This window comes from Cydia amplana, chromosome Z (genome assembly GCF_948474715.1).
Source record: "Cydia amplana chromosome Z, ilCydAmpl1.1, whole genome shotgun sequence".
NCBI lineage: Eukaryota > Metazoa > Arthropoda > Insecta > Lepidoptera > Tortricidae > Cydia > Cydia amplana.
In genome coordinates, this window is record NC_086096.1 from 25,061,626 (window position 1) to 25,083,801 (window position 22,176).

Sequence of the window (22,176 nt, forward strand, 5' to 3'; positions counted from 1 at the left end):
TTGTGTTTTTTTTTTTCAATATTTTAGCACAGTAGTTTCGGATAGAGATGGGCGGCGGGTAAATACCCGGGGTAGATATCGGGTATTTATCGGGTATTTACCCAATCTACCCGGTATTTACCTTTTCTACCCAAATGAGTGGGTATAAATAAAAGTTGGAAACGGAGTAATAAATTGAACTGAGATAATGTAAATAACAGTTTTTTTGATACTCATGTAGTTCTATAGTTCTATAATAGTAGTTTATGCAACAGTGATATAATAAGGGTTCTTAAAATTCAAGGGTCGAAGTTACAAAACGAGACGTAGTCGAGTTTTGTAAAAAAAGACCCGAGAATTTTAAGAACCAATTATGAGCTGTTGCATACATTACTTTTTCTATGACAGCTGCAGCAACAAAAAAAAAAAAAAAAAAAAAAAAAAAAAAAAAAAAAAAAAAAAAAGAGATTATTAAAAAAAAAGAGTTGTTATTTAAAAAAAATTGAGTTATTATTTAAAAAAAAAAGAGTTATTATTTAAAAAAAAAGAGTTCTTATTTAAAAAAAAAAAAGAGTTATTATTGTAAATGAAAACATACCTCTTTCAATCAATATGATCGGAACTTGTATCTTTAAAAAAAATAAAGCAGTTGTATTATACTCATAAGATGACTGCTAGCAGTCATCTTATGAGCCTATAGACAAAGCATTCAAATGACATTGCTTTAGATATCACTGTCAGTCATTTAATTGACACATTTAAGTGCTGGAGTAGAAAAAATGTATAATATTTGTATTGACTAAGGAATTTGTCAAATGTTTAATATCTTAATACATACATTCTACAATACGTGTGTTTGTCACTCTACTCCTCTTAAACGGCTGGAACGATTGGGATGAAATTTTGTGTGTATATTTCAATGGGCTCCTGAAGAGTTGGGAAAAACAAATGAACCCGGTAGGTGGCGCTGCTATCGGTATATAGCCAAATTCGATTTACTGAAACCGATTTGGGTGAAATTTTGTGTATATGTATATTTCAACGGATACCTGGATTGTTTGAAAAAACTATTGGACCCGGTAGGTGGCGCTGCTGTCGGTATATCACCTAATTTTATTTAATGAAACCGATTTGGATGAAATTTTGTGCATATATTTCAACCGGTACCTGGATTGTTTGAAAACACTATTGGCTATAGATATGAGCGCCGCGCCGGCGCGCCACCGCCGCCGACAAAATTTTCGCGCCGCCGCCGACAGTCATTTACATTTACCGCGAATTTAACCATTGCAAGCATGGTTAAACGTCTTTAAAAGGTATAAAATGGGGTTAGTTTTGAGATATTAAGCGTTTCCACGTCCAAATGTCCGGCCGTTGGCTTCGCATGGAAGAGCGTCGAAATCGGGTCTCAATTAAACTTGGCCACTGTCCAAATTTCAAGCTTTGCTCTCTTGCAGCTCAATCTTTGGCCTTGCATCGCTCGCATGGAATTAAGCCGCTATCTGAACCTGCAAGTTTTTGGCCCTGTTTGGAGCTCAACTTTCGGCCTGTTTTAAAACGCTTGAGCATTGGTCCTTATCCGATCTTAGCTCCATTGCAGCTCGGCCTTTGGCGTCGCACGAATGCGCCCGCAGGAAATGGCTTCAGTCTTTATCGGCCTGCGCCCTCGCTTGCTCTCTTGCAGCTCGGCCTCGCACAGAAGCGCGCCGCAATCGGCGCTCCAGGCGTTCGGCCAACAGACAAGCTTACACTTGGCGTTCGATTCTTAGCTGTATGCTTACCCGCAGCTCATCCTCTGGCCTCGCATTGGGAGGCGTCGAAATCAAGTCTTCGGTGTTACATGGAGCTCGGCGTTGGGCCTCACTTTTTGACATAAATCGGTTTTGTTGAATCGATATTGGTTAATGACGGATCTCGATTTTCTTTGGACTGTCGACAAGACGTTTCCCTGATACAGTCAATCCGCAATTTTTAACTTAGCACAAAAGATAAGGGCCTCGCTAAGATTTTCCTGAGAGCCTCGCCAAGATTAAGGCCGCCTCTGATGCCGCGCGATACCGCTTATCCACAGTTTATACGATATAAATTTGTTTCGTACCATTATTCAATAAATTATCCTTGAAAATAAAAAATGCATTTATTTCATGACTTTCTTACAGCAAAGACATGTTTATTCGGTAAAATTTTGGTTTGAATTATTTTTTCATTAATCGAAGGTGTTTCAAGGCCACGCCGCCGTTTCGCCGCCGCCGCCGTCCAATTTTGACCGGCGCGCCGCCGCCGGCTAAATATCCATCGGCACTCATATCTAATTGGCTATATACCTATAGCAGTGCCACCTACTGGATCATATTGTGTTTTCAAACAATCTAGATACAGACAAAATTTCATCCAAACCGGTTTCAGTAAATCAAATTTGGCCATATACCTAACGATAAAATTACTGTATTAAACAATAAATAAAATAAAATGTAGAAATATCAAAACCAAATTATGAAAATAATTTAAAAATAGTAGGTAAAATAAAAATAAAGGAAAAATATAAATACATAAAATAATAATAGGTACACAAATTAACAAAGAAATGTAAATAATACGGTATACAATAGCTTAATTAATTTAACATTCCTACAACACAAATTACACAAATCAGTGAACAACATGCAATCGTCGAAAAAAATTTACATTAATTTTGTACAAAAAAGTTGTGTGATTGTGATTTGTGTACTTTATTTTAACTTATTTTCATATTTATACGATAATAATGTTGATATATCTTATTTATATAATGAATTTCTTCAATTATACGAACAAATTTTAAATACCCAACAATTTGGGTAGATACGGGTAAATATCGGGTAGATTGGGTAGTTTTGGGTATTTTCCCGGTATTTACCCGCCGGCGCCCATCTCTAGTTTCGGAGATAAATTTTCCATGTGTCTAAATGACTATTCATCCCGTTTTTTACCCTTTGGGTACGGAACCCTAAAAAAAAAGCGCTGGTGGCCTAGCGGTTAGAGCGTGCGACTTGCAATCCGGAGGTCGCGGATTCGAACCCCGGCTCGTACCAATGAGTTTTTCGGAACTTATGTACGAAATATCATTTGATATTTACCAGTCGCTTTTCGGTGAAGGAAAACATCGTGAGGAAACCGGACTAATCCCAATACGGGCCTAGTTTACCCTCTGCCCTTAAAACTAGTGCCCACGCCAATTACTGGGATTAGTTGCCAAGCGGACCCCAGGCTCCCATGAGCCGTGGCAAAATGCCGGGACACCGCGAGGAAGATGATGTTATATAATTACTTCTGTTAAAACCAAAGTTCAGTTGAATGAATAAATGGATAAAATATGTGTTTCCTGATTTTCAAGGCTTTTTCAATAGAGAATTGTCTTGTAGTAACAGCACAACCTTTTGTCGATTGCCCTCGCCTGATTTCTACGATAAACTCCCGCAATCGCTTCAATAATCTTGTTTAATACTTTCCACTCTTCCCAGTCATAGTGACACCCTTGTCTTTGTAGTCAATCATCAATATTCCTTGACAGTCCCAGCTAGATTAACTTTGAATTGAGGGCACCATCAGCCAGCATAGTCATGGAGTTCCGCGTTCTGCTGACCGCTTCATTTAGGAAACCGTTCTAACGCACACAGGGTGGCGCCCAAAACTTGCGTTCCATTTTTAGGGTTCCGTAGACAAATGGCAAAAAACGGAACCCTTATAGATTCGTCATGTCTGTCTGTCTGTCCGTCTGTCTGTCCGTCCGTATGTCACAGCCACTTTTCTCCGAAACTATAAGAACTATACTGTTGAAACTTGGTAAGTAGATGTATTCTGTGAACCGCATTAAGATTTTCACACAAAAATAGAAAAAAAAACAATAAATTTTTGGGGTTCCCCATACTTAGAACTGAAACTCAAAATTTTTTTTTTCATCAAACCCATACGTGTGGGGTATCTATGGATAGGTCTTCAAAAATGATATTGAGGTTTCTAATATCATTTTTTTCTAAACTGAATAGTTTGCGCGAGAGACACTTCCAAAGTGGTAAAATGTGTGTCCCCCCCCCTGTAACTTCTAAAATAAGAGAATGATAAAACTAAAAAAAATATATGATGTACATTACCATGTAAACTTCCACCGAAAATTGGTTTGAACGAGATCTAGTAAGTAGTTTTTTTTTTATACGTCATAAATCGCCTAAATACGGAACCCTTCATGGGCGAGTCCGACTCGCACTTGGCCGCTTTTTGTTTTTGCTATTGTTCGTGCAACATGTCGCTAAATAGTTCATCTTCCGGAGATGAAGCGTTGCTTTTATGGAGCCTAGAGGCAACTAAAAAAATTAAACACTTAGTTCACACAAAAAATGCAACGCGAGAAGATCATACATATATTATAGGTACTTAAAAAATGATTTTTTTTGTAGTTACTCTCCTCACTTTCATAATATCAAACCAAGCCTAAATCATGATGACTTAAATCATATAAAATACGCCTTTCTCTCACCAGCTCAATAAATGTTTCTATGTCAATGGCGGTCGATATTGTGGCGGTCTGGCGTTCTCTGTCTCGGCGGGAATAGAACTCTTGACCGCCGGCCGGCGTTCTGTCTGACCGCCGCGGTCTGAACTGAACGCCTCCTGTGTGCGTTATAGTTAGGAGCTACCTACATTGTATAGAACGCAGAACTCCAGACTGCACCCTTTGGGCGCTGGCTCTAAGTGGTGTTTGTTTGTTTGTTGTGGCAGATGCGTCGAGCCCTGAAGGTCTGGGGGCGGAAGCGGCCGTGCTCCGCCAGCTGACGGACGACGGCTCGGACAGCGACGACGACTACCAGGACACCAGCGCCTACCCCTAGGCTCCGCCACGGCCGCAGCCGCTACCGCCACCGGCACCGATGTACGCTATTACATCTACTTATAATAACTACCTACCTGTAAGAACGAACAGCGTTATATCACTCATGTGTCTTGTTCTGACGGATGACCCGGTCTCTAAATGTAAACGGAGTTAGAAATACTTAGCGCCCTCTCGAGTAACAAAAAGTAAAATATCTAATGAGCGTTTTCCAAAAAAAGTGTACATTTCATTCATGTCTTCTAAATATTAACTTCTTGGGCTCATTTTACTCAGAATCATTTGTACGTTCACGCCTCATGCATAAAAAAATGTGTCCAAGAAATTCCTTTCCAGATCGTTACATTCTTGTCTGAAATTATTTTTTATTTGTATGAACGTGACGCACTGGAATTTTTTTTTTCATACAAAGTTTTGGGACACATATTTTCATGTATGAGGCGTGAATGTACAAATGATTCTGAGTAAAATGAGCCCAAGAAGTCAATATTTTGAAGACATGAATGAAATGTACACTTTTTTTGGAAAACGCTCAAATGCCGACACGTTGTACCAGTAGCAAGGTTCCACGTGCCTCTCGTGACTGACACAACAGTGTCGCCGTCGTACTTGATCTCAGAGGTAGAATTGACTTTTAAATCATGGTTTTGAATGATAAATATTTAATAGCATTAATTTTGTTTGATAGTTTACGGTTAGTATTTTCCATGCGTTGGTGCCTGGTGGTGAAATTTTTGAAGTGAAAACTTCTTTAGCGGCGCTGGGCACTTTTTGAGGTGGGGAAAAAATGAACTCGAGACAGCCATTGATATAGAATAAAGAACTGGATACCCAATCAGCCGCAAAAAATGGCCCCACAAAAGTGATGTTAAAACAGATCACGCATTACTTTTTCGTTTAGTCTTGTTTGAAACGCTCAAATGTGAAGTTGTCAACAATTACGAAATGTGCCGTCGAAATATGTAAAAATAACAATGATAAAACAAGGAAAAAGGATGGAATGTATTTCATTCGGTTAGTTCTTGGGATAGCATTACATAATTTATGTAATCTGGTGGTAATTTTATGGTTTTGAATAAATTAATTTGTTACTACCAAAGAAGGGATGTCAAGGAACAAAAATCTAATGAGTCGATGTGAGGTCAATATTTTTTTATATTTTTATATGGCATTCGTAACGAATAACATTATATTCAAATTCAAGATTTCCAAGAAAACCTATGACACGTGCAAAGTGTACTGCTATTTAATTATACCAAGAGATAGGGGTGATGCAGGTTTATACAAGGCAAAACGACACTTATGTGTTCGGCCCATTTCCCTGTTTCCTACATTGGTATACACCACCAATAAGGGCTTATATCGACTAACTGTAAATGCTAAACCTGTCTGAACACAGTGACAACCACAGGATTTTTTTATAAAGTATGGACTTTATAAAAACAAGCAACAACGGTTGCACTCCAGGAGTGCCGATAGAAGTGAAAACTCACCTCACTATGTTACCGACGCCCGGTAACACGATACATACGTTTAGCGGAGGTATTCTATTTATTTATTATATATTATTATCATTCTCAAATAAGATCACACTTTTTCATTGACATGATTATTTACATACTGCCATGACAACGTCAAATTATTTGAACATAGGTAAAGAGTCTTGAAAAGGAGTCCGCAACATAAATGTCAAATAACATTGAGTTTTTCTTTATTGATTTAAATGCCATCTAAATTATGAGTGGCCACCTTACGGGGCTTACGGTCACGTGATCGCCTTACGCTGTCTCGAGTTTATCATTTTTTCCCCACCTCAAAAAGTGCCCAGCGCCGCTAAAGAAGTTTTCACTTCAAAAATTACCCACTTCTCAAAAATCCAATCAGTACCAATAAATGTCCCCGTGCACCCGAGCGATGAGTAAATGTAGATCTAAAATACACAGTTATTTTATTTAATAAATTGTTTTTATATTTAATAAGTTATCTGATTAGGTTTTTACAGCACATTTATAACTCCCGTAACTATGCCAACCTTACTCTGCGTGGTACAATTACTGTCGGTGGCGACACGAGCACGCTCGATCAAAAATTGCTGGCGGTTAAAAGGTTAAAGAAGTATACTTACTTATTAAAAATTGAATTTGTTTGAATTTGAACCACGATTTAATTTTATTTGAGCTCCCGATTAAATTAAATTTGCTTTATTTATTACTTCAATTGGTTTTTCTGTACAGTAATACCTAATAAAGTGTACCAAAGTGACTCCATTCGTTCATTATTCTCGTTTGACGTAAATACGTTACGTTAGTGCCATCGGACTAAATTTTTTAACAGTGTTGGTACCTCTGTTTGCAAATTTGACACTTAATGCTTACGACATTAAGCTCTTTTATGTACGAAACATTTATCTTGACTCAAAATTTACGTAAGCGTTTTTATCATCAATGCAAATGGTGCGAAACGTCATTGGGATCCACATTTGTTGACGTTTTTGTTCTGCTTTGTGTGTCTATTTCTTTTATATTAAGTCAGTGGAGACAGCGTAAGGCGATCACGTGACCGTAAGCCCCGTAAGGTTTAGATGGCCACTCATAATTTAGATGGCATTTAAATCAATAAAGAAAAACTTAATGTTATTTGACATTTATGTTGCGGACTCCTTTCCAAAATCTATACTTACCTTTTTACACACTCTTTACCTATGTTCAAATAATTTGACGTTGTCGTGGCACTATGTAAATAAACATGTCAATGAAAAAGTGTAATCTTATTTGAGAATGATAATATATAATAAATAAATAGAATATCTCCACTAAACGTATGTATCGTGTTACCGGGCGTCGGTAACATAGTGAGGTGAGTTTTCACTTCTATCGGCACTCCCGGAGTGCAGCCCGTTGTTTTTTTTGTGTTTCACTTGGTGGCTAAAATTGTTTAACTCAAATTGATTAATTGTTAGACAACTTTTTCAAAAATGAGATGGTAATCTCAAAATGTAGTGCTCTCAATGAACATCTACTCACAATATTTGTTACAGCTTCTGTTACCTCTGTAAAAGGGATGTTGCGAACATCCGCATCCGCAACCGCGGAACTTCCGCATTATTTTCAACATCCGCATCCGCATCCGCATAAAATCGATGCGGAGCTTATGCGGATGTCGAACAAGTGGGTACAGGAACGTCTTAGCGGCGGCGTAAGTGCTAGGTGATTTCGTCATTAACTATAACGAAATCGTCTAGATCCAGAAAAGTCGGCCAAGTTACTGTTTATTAAATATAACGCACCTATATTCTTTCTCAAATACTAAACGTTTCGTTTTTTTTTAATAAAAAAATACTAAAAATGTAATATTTGACATTTTCTAAGTACCTAATATTGACATCCGCATCCGCATCCGCGGATGTGAGCCTTTAAATATCCGCATCCGCGGATGTCAAAAAATCTGCATCCGCAACATCCCTGCTCTGTAATTATAATTAAAACACCTTTTTTTCTCACTTTAAAAACACCCACACACGAAAATTATAATAATATGGTTAATTATGTACATCGTTCTTTTCAAACCGCGAGTACTCAAAATGTTGTCAGAGTGACTAGTGTAACAGTGTGTTGTCATGACCAATGATCGTTAATTTTCCAACAATTTTGGTGCAGCATAGTAAAATTAAAGAATTTTCTTCAATTTTTTTCTAGGGAGAGGATTGGTTAAGGTTAATATTACTGTTATTAACCCCTCATTATCTATTCCATCTAGAGTAGGGCATACAGATACTTTTAACGAACAATGCTGCACCAAAATTGCTGGAAAATTAACGATCACTGGACTCATGGCATACGATTTGACAGGTCGTGGAATAATAATATTAAGGGCTTATTTAGACGGTGCGAAAACTCGCATGCGAGTCTCATTACATTGCGTCATTGGATCGGTCGGCAGAATTGATGTAACCTCAATGGTTCGCAATGTAATTAAAATCGTATACTCGCATGCGATTTTTGTTACATTGTGGACTGTTTGGTTACGTCCAATTCAACTGACCGATCAAAACCCGCAATGTAATGAAACTCGAATGCAAGTTCTCGCATCGTCTAAATAAGCCCTAAATCTAGTACCGTTCGAGAAATGGGCCCATGACCTATCTATTGGTTTAATGTGACTGATCGTCAAAACATTACACAGGAACTTTACGATCGGTCGTGGACATATATATATAATAAATACTTAAGGTTTGAGAAGTGGACCCGTTTCATATAAACAGAAGTAAATAAGTAACTTAGAACTAAAATGTAGGTTTTTATGTCTGAGTAATGTGGGTAGGTACATCGTATCGCTGCCGCTCGACTGGGAGTTGTACAAGTTGACTGATAAGAAGATATTTTCGAGCTGTTATTTAAATTATTTTATAGATTATGTTACTTATAGAATTTTTGTATGAATACTGTTTGAGTACAATAAACTTGAGTGAATGTATCCAATCCTAAGTCTTATTATCGTATTATTTATGTTTCTGAAATAAAAATCTCTACAATAACGTTGTGTATGTACGGGCATGTTAGTTTTTAAACACCATGATTACCATGAAATATTAATTTTATTTGTTTTGAGTTAATGAAAGGTGCTAATTACTAAGAAATTATCGTTTTATTCCTTACCTTTTTTTCTCGTTTGTGGCGCAAGTTATCTGCTAGCGCGATGTACTGCATATGCATAGCAAATATACAGCTTTTAATTTTATACCACACCATTGGCAAAAATAACTTATTTTTCTCCACACAGAGGCTCCTTTTATTCTTCAAAAACGGAGGTGAGAAAGGTGTATTTTTATCTACAAGAGTTTATGCAAATATTGTTTCCTCATGTTGGCTGGTAGAATAGGGAGTATTACTGCAATGTTTTGCCGCCAGAGTGCAGCACTAACGACTTAAGTATACCATAGAGTAACTTATATAGCTGGTCAACCAAATCTTGTCAGTAAAAAACGGCGCGAGATTCAAATTTTCTATGGGACGATATCCCTTCGCGCCGACATTTTTCAAATTTGCCACCTTTTTCTACTGTCAAGATCTGGTTGACCAAGTATACATACTATACCTTAACACGTTGCCTGTGTACCTAGGAACCAGAAATTGAGTCCTCACGTGCAACGTGTTTTTTGTCAAAAGGTTCATAGCCAGTATGTGCATGCAAATAAAAAAGACCTAGCTCACACGTGTAAATTTAGACAATGCTTTAAGTTTATATGGGGTCGTGCATCATTAGTGGTGCATGCAAGTATCATATGTACCCTAAAATGCTACACATATGATGCATGCACAGGGAACGTGTTAAACTGTTTTTTGACAAGTTTTCACAGACAATCAAATATGACATTGATATAGCTAATTTACATTCGCGGCTCGTCCGTGTCTCGCCTCGAGCTCGTCGAGCTAATGATTACACTCTCACCTCGTGACTCGGCTAATGGCTCGTCTCTTGTCTCGGCCACAGCTATTAAGCTCGTCGAGCTAATGGAATTTAAACACAAATAACACGGTATAAGGTTTGTAACCGAATGACAATACCAACACCAAGCGCGCTCTCGCGCCAGCTCATCGCGAGCCCCTTTGACTCGTGCCCAAAAAATCGCTCCAGACGCGAGCCCAGCGAGCGCGAGCCGAGTCACGAGCGCACCGCTTAAGATCGCTTTTCCTAGGATAGCAGTGCCGTCATATAGCGGCCGTCCCCATACTAATACGGCTAAATATGGATGTCGTAGTATTTGTAAGGAGACGGCCGCTATATGACGGCACCGCTTTCGGAGGAAACCAAAGCTTTACACTCGCGTCTCGTGGCTTGGCTCGCGGATCGGCTCGTGGCTCGCACGAGAATGTAAACGGATAAGGCGGCCGCGGTTTGTTTACAAAGGGCCAACCGGGAAACGCGAAATCGAAACTCAGCTATCTGCCTCTATCGCTCGAATATGCAAGTGATAGAGAGGTTAGATAACAAAATTTTGACTTTGGTTTGCGGTAGACCCTTAGATTGTGACTTATTGTGGGAGTGTCGAGTGGCGCCCCCTACGCAGACTTTCGCGTAATATTTCCTATCTATCTATCTAATACCTTTAAACGAGCAATTCTTGCATATTTATTTATTTATTTATATGTATATATATTTCGGGGATCTCGGGAACGGCTCTAACGATTTCGATGAAATTTGCTATATGGGGGTTTTTGGGGGCGAAAAATCGATCTAGCTAGGTTTTATCTCTGGGAAAACGCGCATTTTCGAGTTTATATATGTTTTCCGAGCAAAGCTCGGCCTCCCAGATATTTGACTTATAAATGATGATTTTGAATGATAAATATCAAAGTAAATATTAAATAACGTTCATATGGATTTGATTTGTTTGAGAGTGTACGGTTAGAATTTTCCTCGCATTGGTGGTGAAAAATTTTGTGTTTCACTCGGTGGCAAAATTTGTTTAACCTTCCTGCCTTAGTGTAAGGCCTGAGTGGACGCTCGAAGCGGAGCGTTCGGCGGGGCGTGCAGCGTGGCGTCGGGCTCACAAGTAATTTGAGCAGCGTGCACTAAGGCCGCTCCTATACGCTTGCATTTGTTTAACATGCACGTCGCACGCCCCGCCCCGCTGCACGCCCAACACGAGCGTCCACTCAGGTCTTACACTTAAAACCCTCGCCACGCTCAAGATTCCACCAAGGCATACCAAGATTGGAAATTTGTCAAAACCCTTGAGAGTGTCAAAAATATACGTTCTTTGTGGCATAAACAGCCGTAGCTTTTTTTTTTCGTTAACTTAGCTTAGAAGATTGATTTTTTCACAGGTGAGGTTCCGTTTTTTTCCTTCTGAGGTACGGAACCCTAAAGACCAGCCGACCCATATTGAATGCAAGGCGGAATGTAGCAATTAGGTAAGTGGGCTCATTGTGGGTTATTCCCACTAGTTACCACCAAATTGTTATCAGTGGTAAAAAATTCCCAGTACTTACCACCGCACTGGTAACAACTAGTGGGAATAACCCACAATGAGCCCAATTACATAGATTTTTGCATATTACAGCAGTTATTTTGTACATAGCGGCTTGAGTAGCACTCAATATTTAAAGTGAACTTTTATTACCCCTTTTTATTATTATTGTTATCGGCAGTCATTTTTAGGGTTCCGTACCCAAAGGGTAAAAACGGGACCCTATTACTAAGACTCCGCTGTCCGTCCGTCCGTCCGTCTGTCACCAGGCTGTATCTCACGAACCGTGATAGCTAGACAGTTGAAATTTTCACAGATGATGTATTTCTGTTGCCGCTATAACAACAAATACTAAAAACAGAATAAAATAAAGATTTAAGTGGGGCTCCCATACAACAAACGTGATTTTTGACCGAAGTTAAGCAACGTCGGGCGGGGTCAGTACTTGGATGGGTGACCGTTTTTTTGCTTGTTTGTTGATGGTGCGGAACCCTCCGTGCGCGAGTCCGACTCGCACTTGGCCGGTTTTTAAAAGAGCGCGTGGAAACATCTAATCGTATTCAAACGTTGTAATGAAAATCTATTTGTTTCAATATTATTTAAACGCAATACCGTCAACTTTGCTCAACTTTCCTTACCATTACAAACATTGCATGGCTGCTAGCTGCTAGGCTAACTGTAAATGTCTTATTTCTATAATACCTACCTAATATTGGGAGAAGACCATTTTTTCGCATAAGCATTGAAATAGTTCTTAATTATACATATACTACAAAATCTTGTTGAAATCAAGTATTTTGTGATGAATATTTAATTATATATAAAGTAATATATTAATAAAGTATATACCTTCGCTTTGCCGTTTTGACACATGTATTTACTATGGAATATCTGATGGAAATGTAAAACGCTATTAAAGCTGCGACTGATACAACAATACAAAACACTTCAGCAATTAAATGACAGTTTGCAGTTGCTATTTCAAAATCCATTGCCAGCATTTGGCAAGAGAAAGTAGTAACAAAAAAACGCTTTTATATTTGCTGTAGCTAAAGAAGCAATTGAATCAAATATAATTTCTAATCGAACAAAAAATAAACCCTTGCTATTAAGAGACAATTCGCAGTAGCGAAAATTGATATGTTGTTACTACTTGTTACAATAAAGATTAAAGAACAAATTTGTTATTCATATGGTAAATTATATGGAACATTTTTTGAGATACATAGTGCACATATTGTTAGCTACTACAAGTTTAGTAAATATTTATACACAATTTGCATAACCAAGCAATGCCAGATGTTACTTTAGCTATTTTTTGGAGGTTTAAAAACTAGTACATCCTATTAGAGTTTAACAAATTCTGCCCTCTGAATTATCATAACTAGTTTTTACGAAAGCGACTGCCATCTGACCTTCCAACCGAGAGGGGAAACTAGGCCTTATCGGGATGAGTCCGATTTCCTCGATGTTTTCCTCCAAAAAAGCGACTGATAAATGAAATAATATTTCGTACATACCGCTAGGCTAGGCACAGCACTTTGATGTATGAATAATTATTAAAATACGAAAGAAAACAACATAACACTCCAAGTTGTGTAAAAAGGATACTCTCTGCTTTGAAACAATGGCCTCAACCTGCAAATCTGTGAGTGCAACAGGATGAAATGATAAATTGATAATCTGTAAAAACATGTTAACATCTCTGGCGCACCATATAACCATGCTATTATGCTCATGTCAAACTAAAGGTAGGATGATGAAATGTATCTTGTGAACATGTTAATGTGATAATATAAAACCTTAGAGAACGTAGAGGCCTGTCTTTGGAATAACGTGGCTTTTCTTTCAAGCAAAAAAACACAGTACATCATGTTAATGTGGTTGTATTTGATACAAATATTGTTTCTGTAACCATCCGGTCCACTCCTCGCTTACAGCCTTTGCTAGTGTCACTTCTTCAAATACATCACTTCTAGATATTTCTTCAAACCCTAACTTTTGAAACATTGCAATACTTATTAAATTCTTCATTGATATTTTGGCTTCAAAATCTTTGAGGTTTATATCTTTAATTCCATACAATAACATGAGAATGACAGCTTCCCATCCTAGCCTTTTACCCCTGGCCGTCTTTTCAGCTATCATTATTTCTATTTCTCCTGTTGAAGAGTCTGAGTCTTTTATAAATATATTTGTGTCTCCTATCATTGCATCTGTAACAATTCAATTCTATATTGGTAGCAGGGGGGATTCATAAGTTCCAAGGTTAGTCCCATATCTAAGTAACACAATACTTTTACTCGATCTCTCAACCTTTTGATATGTAGAGAAACTTACCTATTTCATCACCATCCTTGATGAACTTGACTTTATCCAGGATAATGAAAGTGCATTCTGCGGATGTAAAATCATCAGATTAATAGCACATTGTAAGAGGTTGAGCACAATGCAGTGAACAACATTAAGTAACACCCATACTATCTTCATCTTCTCTCCAGGATTTTTGCATTTCATACTCTTGCTCCAGTGATAAAGGCTCTGATGCCGTGAGCATCTGAAGCTCTTCAGATTTCATCCATGAATGGTATCTGAAAGTTGTTATAAAGGGGTTGTATAGTAAGCAACAATGCCTCTCCATAAATCATAAGAATACAATGTTTTAGTAAATTCAATGCTCATGTGTTCTATTACGGTACAGCGGCAGCGTACGGCCTGTTTTAAATATAAATACCAACTTACTTATCTACATGAAGCTCCCTATACGGCACTAATACGACATGTTCACCAAGTATTTTTATATTACAGTTTAACTTCATTTTTTCTGTTTGAATTTCAAAAACCAATATAAAATATAATTGAAACAAAGTCATTCACAACACAACACAAGATGAATGTAAAATACCAATAAATATCGCCATCGGATCCTCGTGGATCTTGGAGGATATAATCAGTTGTATCCTCCAATCCAAGTCGTGGATTATTGAAACCACAGATTATTAACCATAACACACTACCGACCGCACCTACCTACCTACCTCATATATATATTATACTACTCTTTGCCGCATCGCACGCGACTTGAGTGCGCGAAATTTAAAGCCTTTACGCACTACACAAGGTCACTGTGAGCCGCACCCATGTGAGAGCGAGAAGGAGATCTGTTTCTCGCTCTCACGTATGGGTGGACCAAGGTCGCGGTGCGGTAGTGTGTTAGTAGACTTTTAAGTGGTATCCAGACATGACTGATCAAATCTGTTGATTTGATCAGGAAAATTCATTCCATAGATAATTATTATGAAAATTGGCATTTATGTGTCCGCACCTGCTGATTCGATCGGAGAATTTCATCATATTGGCGAAAAATTGTCTCATCTGGATACCACTTTAGATTTACGTTTTTCGCGTAGGCACAGAATATGTAATAGGATGTGTAGGCCCTATGTTAGGACGCAGCTATAAGTAAAAGCGAGAAAGAGATATTTTACCCGGACTAAGTTTCTGGTGTGAGTCAGGGCAGGCCTATGGAACTCTCCGCGCGAGCTCGGTTTTATACCTACGAAACTGTTCCCGTTCACGGTAGAAAAGCAAGCCAATTGGTTGCCACACGCGCTCACGCACGCACGTCACCGCGCGCCGCACTGCCAATTTTTACGATAGTTACAAGCTAGTCAAGCTACGTAGGTAGGTAGGTACTATTGAATTTCTTTAGACGTGTAGTGTTTATTATGACACATATATAGTTCGATATCTACATAGTTGAAATAGGCAGCAAACTTTTAAGTTCTTGTTGGTAGGTAAAGTTCATTTTAACGACAGTACGTTCTTATCTTTACAGCGGAAAGTACTCTTAGAGAAGGAAAAAAAAACATGCATTACATTTTTATGTACAACAATTGTAAATTAATGATAAAATACATAATTTTAGCTTCAGATTTTGTTATTTCACTCCGCTGTTTAAGTAGGTATTGTATTTATAATTTCTAAGCGTCGGCAACCCTAGCGTTGAGCCGGCGCGCGCAGTGCGGGGTGCGGCGCGTTGAAGGTCACTCCATTGTATTTTTGTATAGGTATCAAAACGGTAGGTATTTGCGTTTTCTTTGAGAGATAAGTATCTGTTCGTAAGAACTATTATATAATCTGTGGTCAGGGCTATAACCGCAAAAATCGAAGTTCGCAAATTGCGGGCATTTTTCTCTGTCACTTTAATTACGCCTTCATTGGAGTAAAAGAGAAAGATCCCCGTAATTTGGGAAAAACGGTTTTCGTGGAAGCCCCTAAGGAACGTTAAAAGTTAAAATTATGCGTATGTTGATCCCTCAAGGGCGCATGCGTATAGCTGATCTATAGGATCCGACTATCTATGTATGTACACGCTCTCACTTTGGGTGTGTTTGGTATTTTGTCTATAGTAATATATTTATTATCTGTGCGTAAACACTTGTCAAGTTGTCAGTAAAGTTGCGAAACTTGTAAAGAAAGTTATTTTGTTTGTTGTCCTAGTTTCATATATGAACGCAATAGTTCTAAAATATAAATTTCGTACTTACTAGGACGTTACGCTTGGTAAGGTAAGTAGATTCTTCTTCAGCATATTGGCAGGTTGCCCTATCATTTGCAGGATCACACCTATTTTTTAAAGTGAATCGTTATCTTTTTCTATTACTCACTGTTGTCAAAGTGTTTGTGGTTCAATTAGTTACGTTTGTTTCCAGGTGATCATAATGAATCAGTTCGTAATCGAGAGACGCCTGTGCATGTGTTACGGGCTGCTGGCGCTGCTGCTCACTATAGCGGTGGTCTTCGTCGCCATCCCTTTTAACCATTGGCGCACGACGCTTAATGTCTGTCCAGGGAACTATTTTGAGAACACTAATTGTGGGTGTATATTTTATGGCGTGACTACATATAGAAACTTTAATGGGGGCCACCACTCCAGGTGCCTGTATGCTACCTTGGCACCGGTACCTATATTAATATATGCTATAATCATGGCTCTGTTTCATATGTACAGAGTTTGTATAAACAATGTTGGCAGATATGAGGATGAAAAGTCTACCTCTATGCAGGAAATGTGAGTGAAAATATTATATTCAAATATTGTTATATAACAAAATACTAAGAACTAAGGTTTTAGCCCAATTTAACATTGCAATTAAAATAAAATTCAAACTATGTTACAGAGAGGGACAATCAATAGTAGTGACATCGAGGGCTAGAGTGGCTCAACGCAATGATTCTGTGATCTACTGCTGGGTTCCGTCCGCTACTATTGGTGCAATTTTTTGTATTTACAACTTGGTTCATGCAGCTATTATAACAGATGGATTTGTTAAAACCTGTAACCAATATCGGAGCTACCTTGTTACGGTATTTATTTTTAAATGTCTTATTACCCTTATCATTCTTGGCTTTCCTACAATAGTATGAAAATAATATATGTATTTTAACACCTTTGTTCTGGCAATTTTATGGATAACTAACTTTAATGTTTTCCTCATTTTACCAATACTTCTACCTAAATAAATATTCAACACCTTGCAAAAGTCACATAAGATCAGTCATACTCAACTCCAATAATTTATTTAGCTATAAGTGCCCCATCACACAAGCACTTTTTCGACGCGCGTTAATAAAGCGCTTGAACCTGTCTGCACACTAATCGAAAATCCAACACCGCTTAGTATAAAGCGCCAACGCCATCGTGTGAATAAATACAAATGTATCCATTTGTGTCATTCAAACGCTTTTTTACCGCGCGTTGTAAAAGCGCTCGTGCAATGGGGCCTAAGGCCACAAGGGCACTTATACACATCATGTAGTTTAACCAAGTTGTTATAGAAGCAGAAAAAGCAAATCTCAACAAATACACAAACTATAATTTAATTATAATTTAACTATAATTTATATAACAGAAAGACATAAGTATATAAATCTAAAGTTAATTAGAGGTGTAAAAGTCTAGTAGTCAAAAATGTCTTGTCAGTTAGTCATAACAGCAGTTTTAATTGGACCTAATTTAGTTGTAGCCTTGTCCAAATAGCATCAGTTAAGTAACCATTAGTGAACCTCATGGTGTTGCAATAAGGGCCAGGATTGTTTATTTAGCTGCACTGTACAGGGCACACCCACACGGGTATTATGCAATTAAGAGAGCTGTCCGTTTTTAAGTTCAAAGGGATATAGCACAGAACAAGTAGTAAAATACAGTGTGGATTAAAACAAATTTTATAGTACTGCCCCATTTGCGACGAAATACATAAAATATGTACATTTAGAACCAGATAAAAATAATGTATTAGATAAAAAGCCCACATTAATAGACTGGAGACCTTGGAGGAGACTTGGACTCAGTAGCAATATTGACAGATATGCCTAATATTTAGTGCTTAATCAAATGGTGTTGTTTGCTATAACAACAAGTTACAATATTTTCGTCACGAATGCAAACACTATAGCCGTTCGGTTGGCGCAACTTGCTAAGTTACGTAAACTTGACACATGCCATTGAAATGTTCATATTGTTCAAATAACGCCACATAAGAAATCAGTCGGCCCCTCGTGTCCGTGTGTGGAAACACGTCATCAACTTGAACAAGATTTGAATCTTCAACAGATACAATAACTTTGCCCCTCTTGCCGCCTTTGGCGATTTTTATTATTGTATGTATGTTAGTTGGTAAGGTATGTATCTATGGGCCTTAGTTGCCTGATAATAAATGATATTTGATTTTGATTTATTTATTGGCTGCGATTAATCATTCATGATATTACGGATTCTCGTATAACATTTTGCATTATCGGTAGATGTTTATTTGCGAAATCAACCGGCTGCCTGGCCCGCCTACTAATTTACTAAAACCCGTAGGACGTGCGTGTTTCATTATAAATATATATGTATTTATGTGTACTCTTATAAGTAAATATGTATTACATGAATGCTGATATTTTACTCACAAATCTTATTTTCACGAGTTAAAAAAAACACCTACCAACCTAAAAACCTGTAGATAATTTGATATGACACATTTAACCAGTAGATGATTCCCGTAAGGTACCACGGTAACAGGAAGTTACATACCAGTACCACAAGGGCTATTCGGTCGCTGAACCCTCATTTTGTATGAAACTAGGTCATACCATTAGTTAACTAACAGCAGGTTTCCGTTATATCAGGACACTGTTGCCAACATATATAAAAAAAATCTACTTCCACAAATCCACAATCTTTATAAAACAGTGAATATTTTAGGCAATTAAACTTAAAATGTACTAAGCAGAGGACTGAATATAAATGAAAGTAGGTAGATATTTAGTCTTCTTTATTTTCTAACATGAATTAAAATGTTGCAGGAACTTCGTGCTGCTGGAGACCAAACAACCGCCATTCACTTCCGTCTCAGCTGTCAAGCTATTTACGATTATATGGACTACATACAGAAGAACCCGAACGGCATAGTCACTCAAGGGGAATATTACATAAACACAGGTTTGCTCCTGCAGTTGGCCATCATAGCCTCCTGGGTGTCGGTAGCCATTTGGATGGCGGTGGTCGTGTTCACGACCATGCGGGCATACAAGGAGCGTCACGTGCTGACATGCTGCGGGAATTAAGTTTTTATATTATTCCTATTATTTTCGATAACGGTATAAAGGGATTTCCCTTCTCCTACCGTAATTTAAGTCCGTAGTCTGTTACGGCTTTTAATCTTATAAAGCATCTTTATATTGCATCTAAATAGCAATTTAAACATGGCTTTCCCCTACCTAGTGTTATTATTTGGATGATTATCTAATGAAGGTCAACAAATCGATATATCGCCGCGACACTAGTACTTATTTATGATATTAGTACTAGGTACTAATATTATAAATAGCGAGGTAACTTTTCCTGTCTGTACCTTGTCACTAATTCAGGAAATGTATAAGTACTCAAGAAGCTATAGCCCAGGAGATTGACATTGGCTAAATTGTTTTTTTAGAAAGCTATCTCGGAAGAGGGGAGAGAAATGAAACATAGGGCCACCCCATCCCACACTAGCGTCTCCCGAGTGTTGACTAGACGCCACGCCGCCGCTCGGGAGACGCTACGCTAGTATGAGTGGCTCTTACCGAACGTCACGTGCGGACGGAACAGTGTTCATACTTTGTGCCAGTTGCACCATACGCACTTGACAGACTGATAAACGTCACCCGGCGCGCCACGGCGGTTTACTATGAAACTTTCCAAACAATAAAATTTAGCGAACTCTTTAACGATGGCAACAGTTTGGTGCAACCGACCCTTAATAAATAAATAACTAATTATTATTCCATACGATACAATTCATACAATATCTGTTACGACTGTTACATTACTTACATTGTACCCATTCAAATATTAGGTTCGATTATTTCTCACCACATGTCATTTCATCTTCCTCACGTTGTCCCGGCATTTTTGCCACGGCTCATGGGAGCCTGGGGTCCGCTTGGCAACTAATCCCAGGAATTGGCGTCGGCACTAGTTTTTACGAAAGCCACTGCCATCTGGCCTTCCAACCTAGAGGGAAACTAGGCTTAATTGGGATTAGTCCGGTTTTGTTTGTGTTTTCCTTCACCGAAAAGCGATTGGTAAAATATCAAATGATATTTCGTACATAAGTTTCGAAAAACCCATTGGTACGAGCAGGGGTTCGAACCCGCGACCTCCGGATTGCAAGTCGCAAGCTAATTTAGCCCTACACAATAGATAACACTGAATGTTTTTAAAATGGACCACTTTGAGAAAAGAAGCATTTAATGTTTGTAATTGTATGATGGGTAAGTGCGCTAAAAAGGGACAACTGCGGTTAGTCTAAATGTAACCGTAGGTAGGTAAAGGCTTAACGCCCACTCATTTACTGCACACGTTTTCGTAACGGTACACGCATCGCCGATTCTATCGTTTTCCCGCTTTGTAAAGGAAAGCGGGTTTTAAAGATTATTCTACCGTGACCGCCTTACGCTTTCCTTAATGGAAAAAAGTGGTTACAAAAGGATTATTTTTAATAAAGATTTACGGTCATATCTAGTCGTATATCCATGTGAAATCACTGAGGTCCCATACTTGTTTACCCACACTAAATAAAACCGTACTTATGTTTCATTTGAAAACTCATTCAGTGTTTACTGTATTTTATTTATAAACATTATTATTGCACAAAAATTATTAATGTACAAAAGCGCGATCTAAATTGTAGGTTCCAATCTAGTCAGATTGTGCGTGAAAATGTCGTATGGAAACAAACAAAAAGTGTGTTCAATTGAATTCATGACGTAACATATAAGCTTTACTTGTCGTGTTGTGCTTTTTAGCGTCCGTATTTAATAATAAGTTACCGTTAGGTAGGTATCGTAGGTAGTTAACCACGGGCTCGCATTAGACTGTCTCTATCATACTCGTATGGCACACATCCAATGTCTATAATGCAGACTACATGAGCTCATATTTACGTTACAGACTTCTATATGTAAATTAGGTATCACGCAAGGAATTAGTTTATCACCACACCAGCTCGTAAAGTTTATTCTTCAATAAGTAAGTGATTCTTACAACGGAGAAAGTTGCATTTTATCCAAAAGCACTTGGAAGAGTAAGTAAATGTAAATTTTGTGTTGTTTCCTCGTGCCGCTTGGTAGAATTGATATTTAAGTGATCATTTTGAAATTTAATAGCGTTCATTTAGATTAGATGTACCTATAATGTTTAAGATAGTTTCTTCCTCGCATTGGTGTGGTGAAAAATTTTGTTTCACTCGGTAGCTAATTTTGTTCAACCCTCGTGCCTTGAAATCCTGGCAACGCTCAATATTTAACTCTTCGAAGCACTTGCTCCGCTCGTGGTTCAATTTAGGAATCTTTCGCTTGCTCTGACGTCAGTATTAGCACGCGGGGTTAAACAACCACTTTGCCCCCTTTTAAAACAAATAACTATTGTATGATGGTGCAGACCCGTGGACGCTTCCCTTTAAGACGTTCACTGCCGGCAGCTACACTTAGGCCCACTTGTACCATCCCGCTAACCCGGGGTTAAGCGGTTTAATCATTAACCCAGTGTCAAATTGTACTGGTAACTATAGGTTTTACCGGTTAACCCCGGGTTAGTGAATGGTGCATGTGGTCCTTACAGTGTGGTTAATCGTGTGTCAATTGGCTAGGATGAAGAACTTACGTACCTAATTTATTTGCCACCCGGCCACGGCAGTGTATGGTGTTTATTGTTTATAGTCTGGCTATTCACTGTTCAGTAGCAGAGCAACATAATACATGTTGTATGTATCCTTATATAAAAGTAGAAACGAGTGGTTTTCTCCGTGATATAATCTTTATAATGAATGATTAG

At 38.2% G+C, this 22,176-nt stretch overlaps 3 protein-coding genes across 5 annotated transcripts in view; 2 read left to right on the forward strand and 1 right to left on the reverse strand.

Moving 5' to 3' along the window:
* LOC134661292 (choline-phosphate cytidylyltransferase B-like) overlaps positions 1 to 4,889 on the forward strand; it is a 64,635-nt gene extending 59,746 nt beyond the window's left edge. For all 3 annotated transcript variants that reach the window (XM_063517290.1, XM_063517287.1, XM_063517288.1), the window contains exon 9: positions 4,735 to 4,889. In XM_063517290.1, coding sequence (XP_063373360.1) covers positions 4,735 to 4,844 — 110 coding nt within the window. In that variant the 3' untranslated portion in view covers positions 4,845 to 4,889. The remainder of the gene's footprint in view (positions 1 to 4,734) is intronic.
* An 8,794-nt stretch (positions 4,890 to 13,683) lies between these two features.
* On the reverse strand, positions 13,684 to 14,684 carry LOC134661913 (alpha/beta-tubulin-N-acetyltransferase 9). Its single transcript, XM_063518158.1, has 4 exons — positions 14,556 to 14,684; positions 14,295 to 14,404; positions 14,154 to 14,210; positions 13,684 to 14,029 (listed from the first exon to the last, which is right to left on the reverse strand). Exons 1-4 carry the CDS (start codon positions 14,630 to 14,632, stop codon positions 13,689 to 13,691), a joined length of 585 nt encoding a protein of 194 aa, XP_063374228.1. The 5' UTR covers positions 14,633 to 14,684; the 3' UTR covers positions 13,684 to 13,688.
* A 1,573-nt stretch (positions 14,685 to 16,257) lies between these two features.
* LOC134660748 (uncharacterized) lies at positions 16,258 to 19,464 on the forward strand. The gene is made up of 4 exons (XM_063516532.1): positions 16,258 to 16,384; positions 16,529 to 16,887; positions 16,997 to 17,183; positions 19,167 to 19,464. The coding sequence occupies exons 2-4, from the start codon at positions 16,538 to 16,540 to the stop codon at positions 19,425 to 19,427; spliced, it is 798 nt and encodes a 265-aa protein (XP_063372602.1). The 5' UTR covers positions 16,258 to 16,384; positions 16,529 to 16,537; the 3' UTR covers positions 19,428 to 19,464.
* The last annotated feature ends 2,712 nt before the right edge of the window (positions 19,465 to 22,176 follow it).

What these genes read in the sequence shown, in the direction of transcription:
- LOC134661913 (XM_063518158.1), bottom strand. Translation starts at nt 14,632, where the DNA reads ATGAAGTTAAACTGTAATATAAAAATACTTGGTGAACATGTCGTATTA. An exon ending in CTGGAGAGAAGATGAAGATA is followed by an intron (nt 14,211 to 14,294) that starts GTATGGGTGTTA and finishes TTACATCCGCAG; the next exon opens with AATGCACTTTCATTATCCTG. An exon ending in CAAGGATGGTGATGAAATAG is followed by an intron (nt 14,030 to 14,153) that starts GTAAGTTTCTCT and finishes GAATTGTTACAG; the next exon opens with ATGCAATGATAGGAGACACA.
- LOC134660748 (XM_063516532.1), top strand. Translation starts at nt 16,538, where the DNA reads ATGAATCAGTTCGTAATCGAGAGACGCCTGTGCATGTGTTACGGGCTG. An exon ending in TCTACCTCTATGCAGGAAAT is followed by an intron (nt 16,888 to 16,996) that starts GTGAGTGAAAAT and finishes ACTATGTTACAG; the next exon opens with AGAGGGACAATCAATAGTAG. An exon ending in ATCGGAGCTACCTTGTTACG is followed by an intron (nt 17,184 to 19,166) that starts GTATTTATTTTT and finishes AAAATGTTGCAG; the next exon opens with GAACTTCGTGCTGCTGGAGA.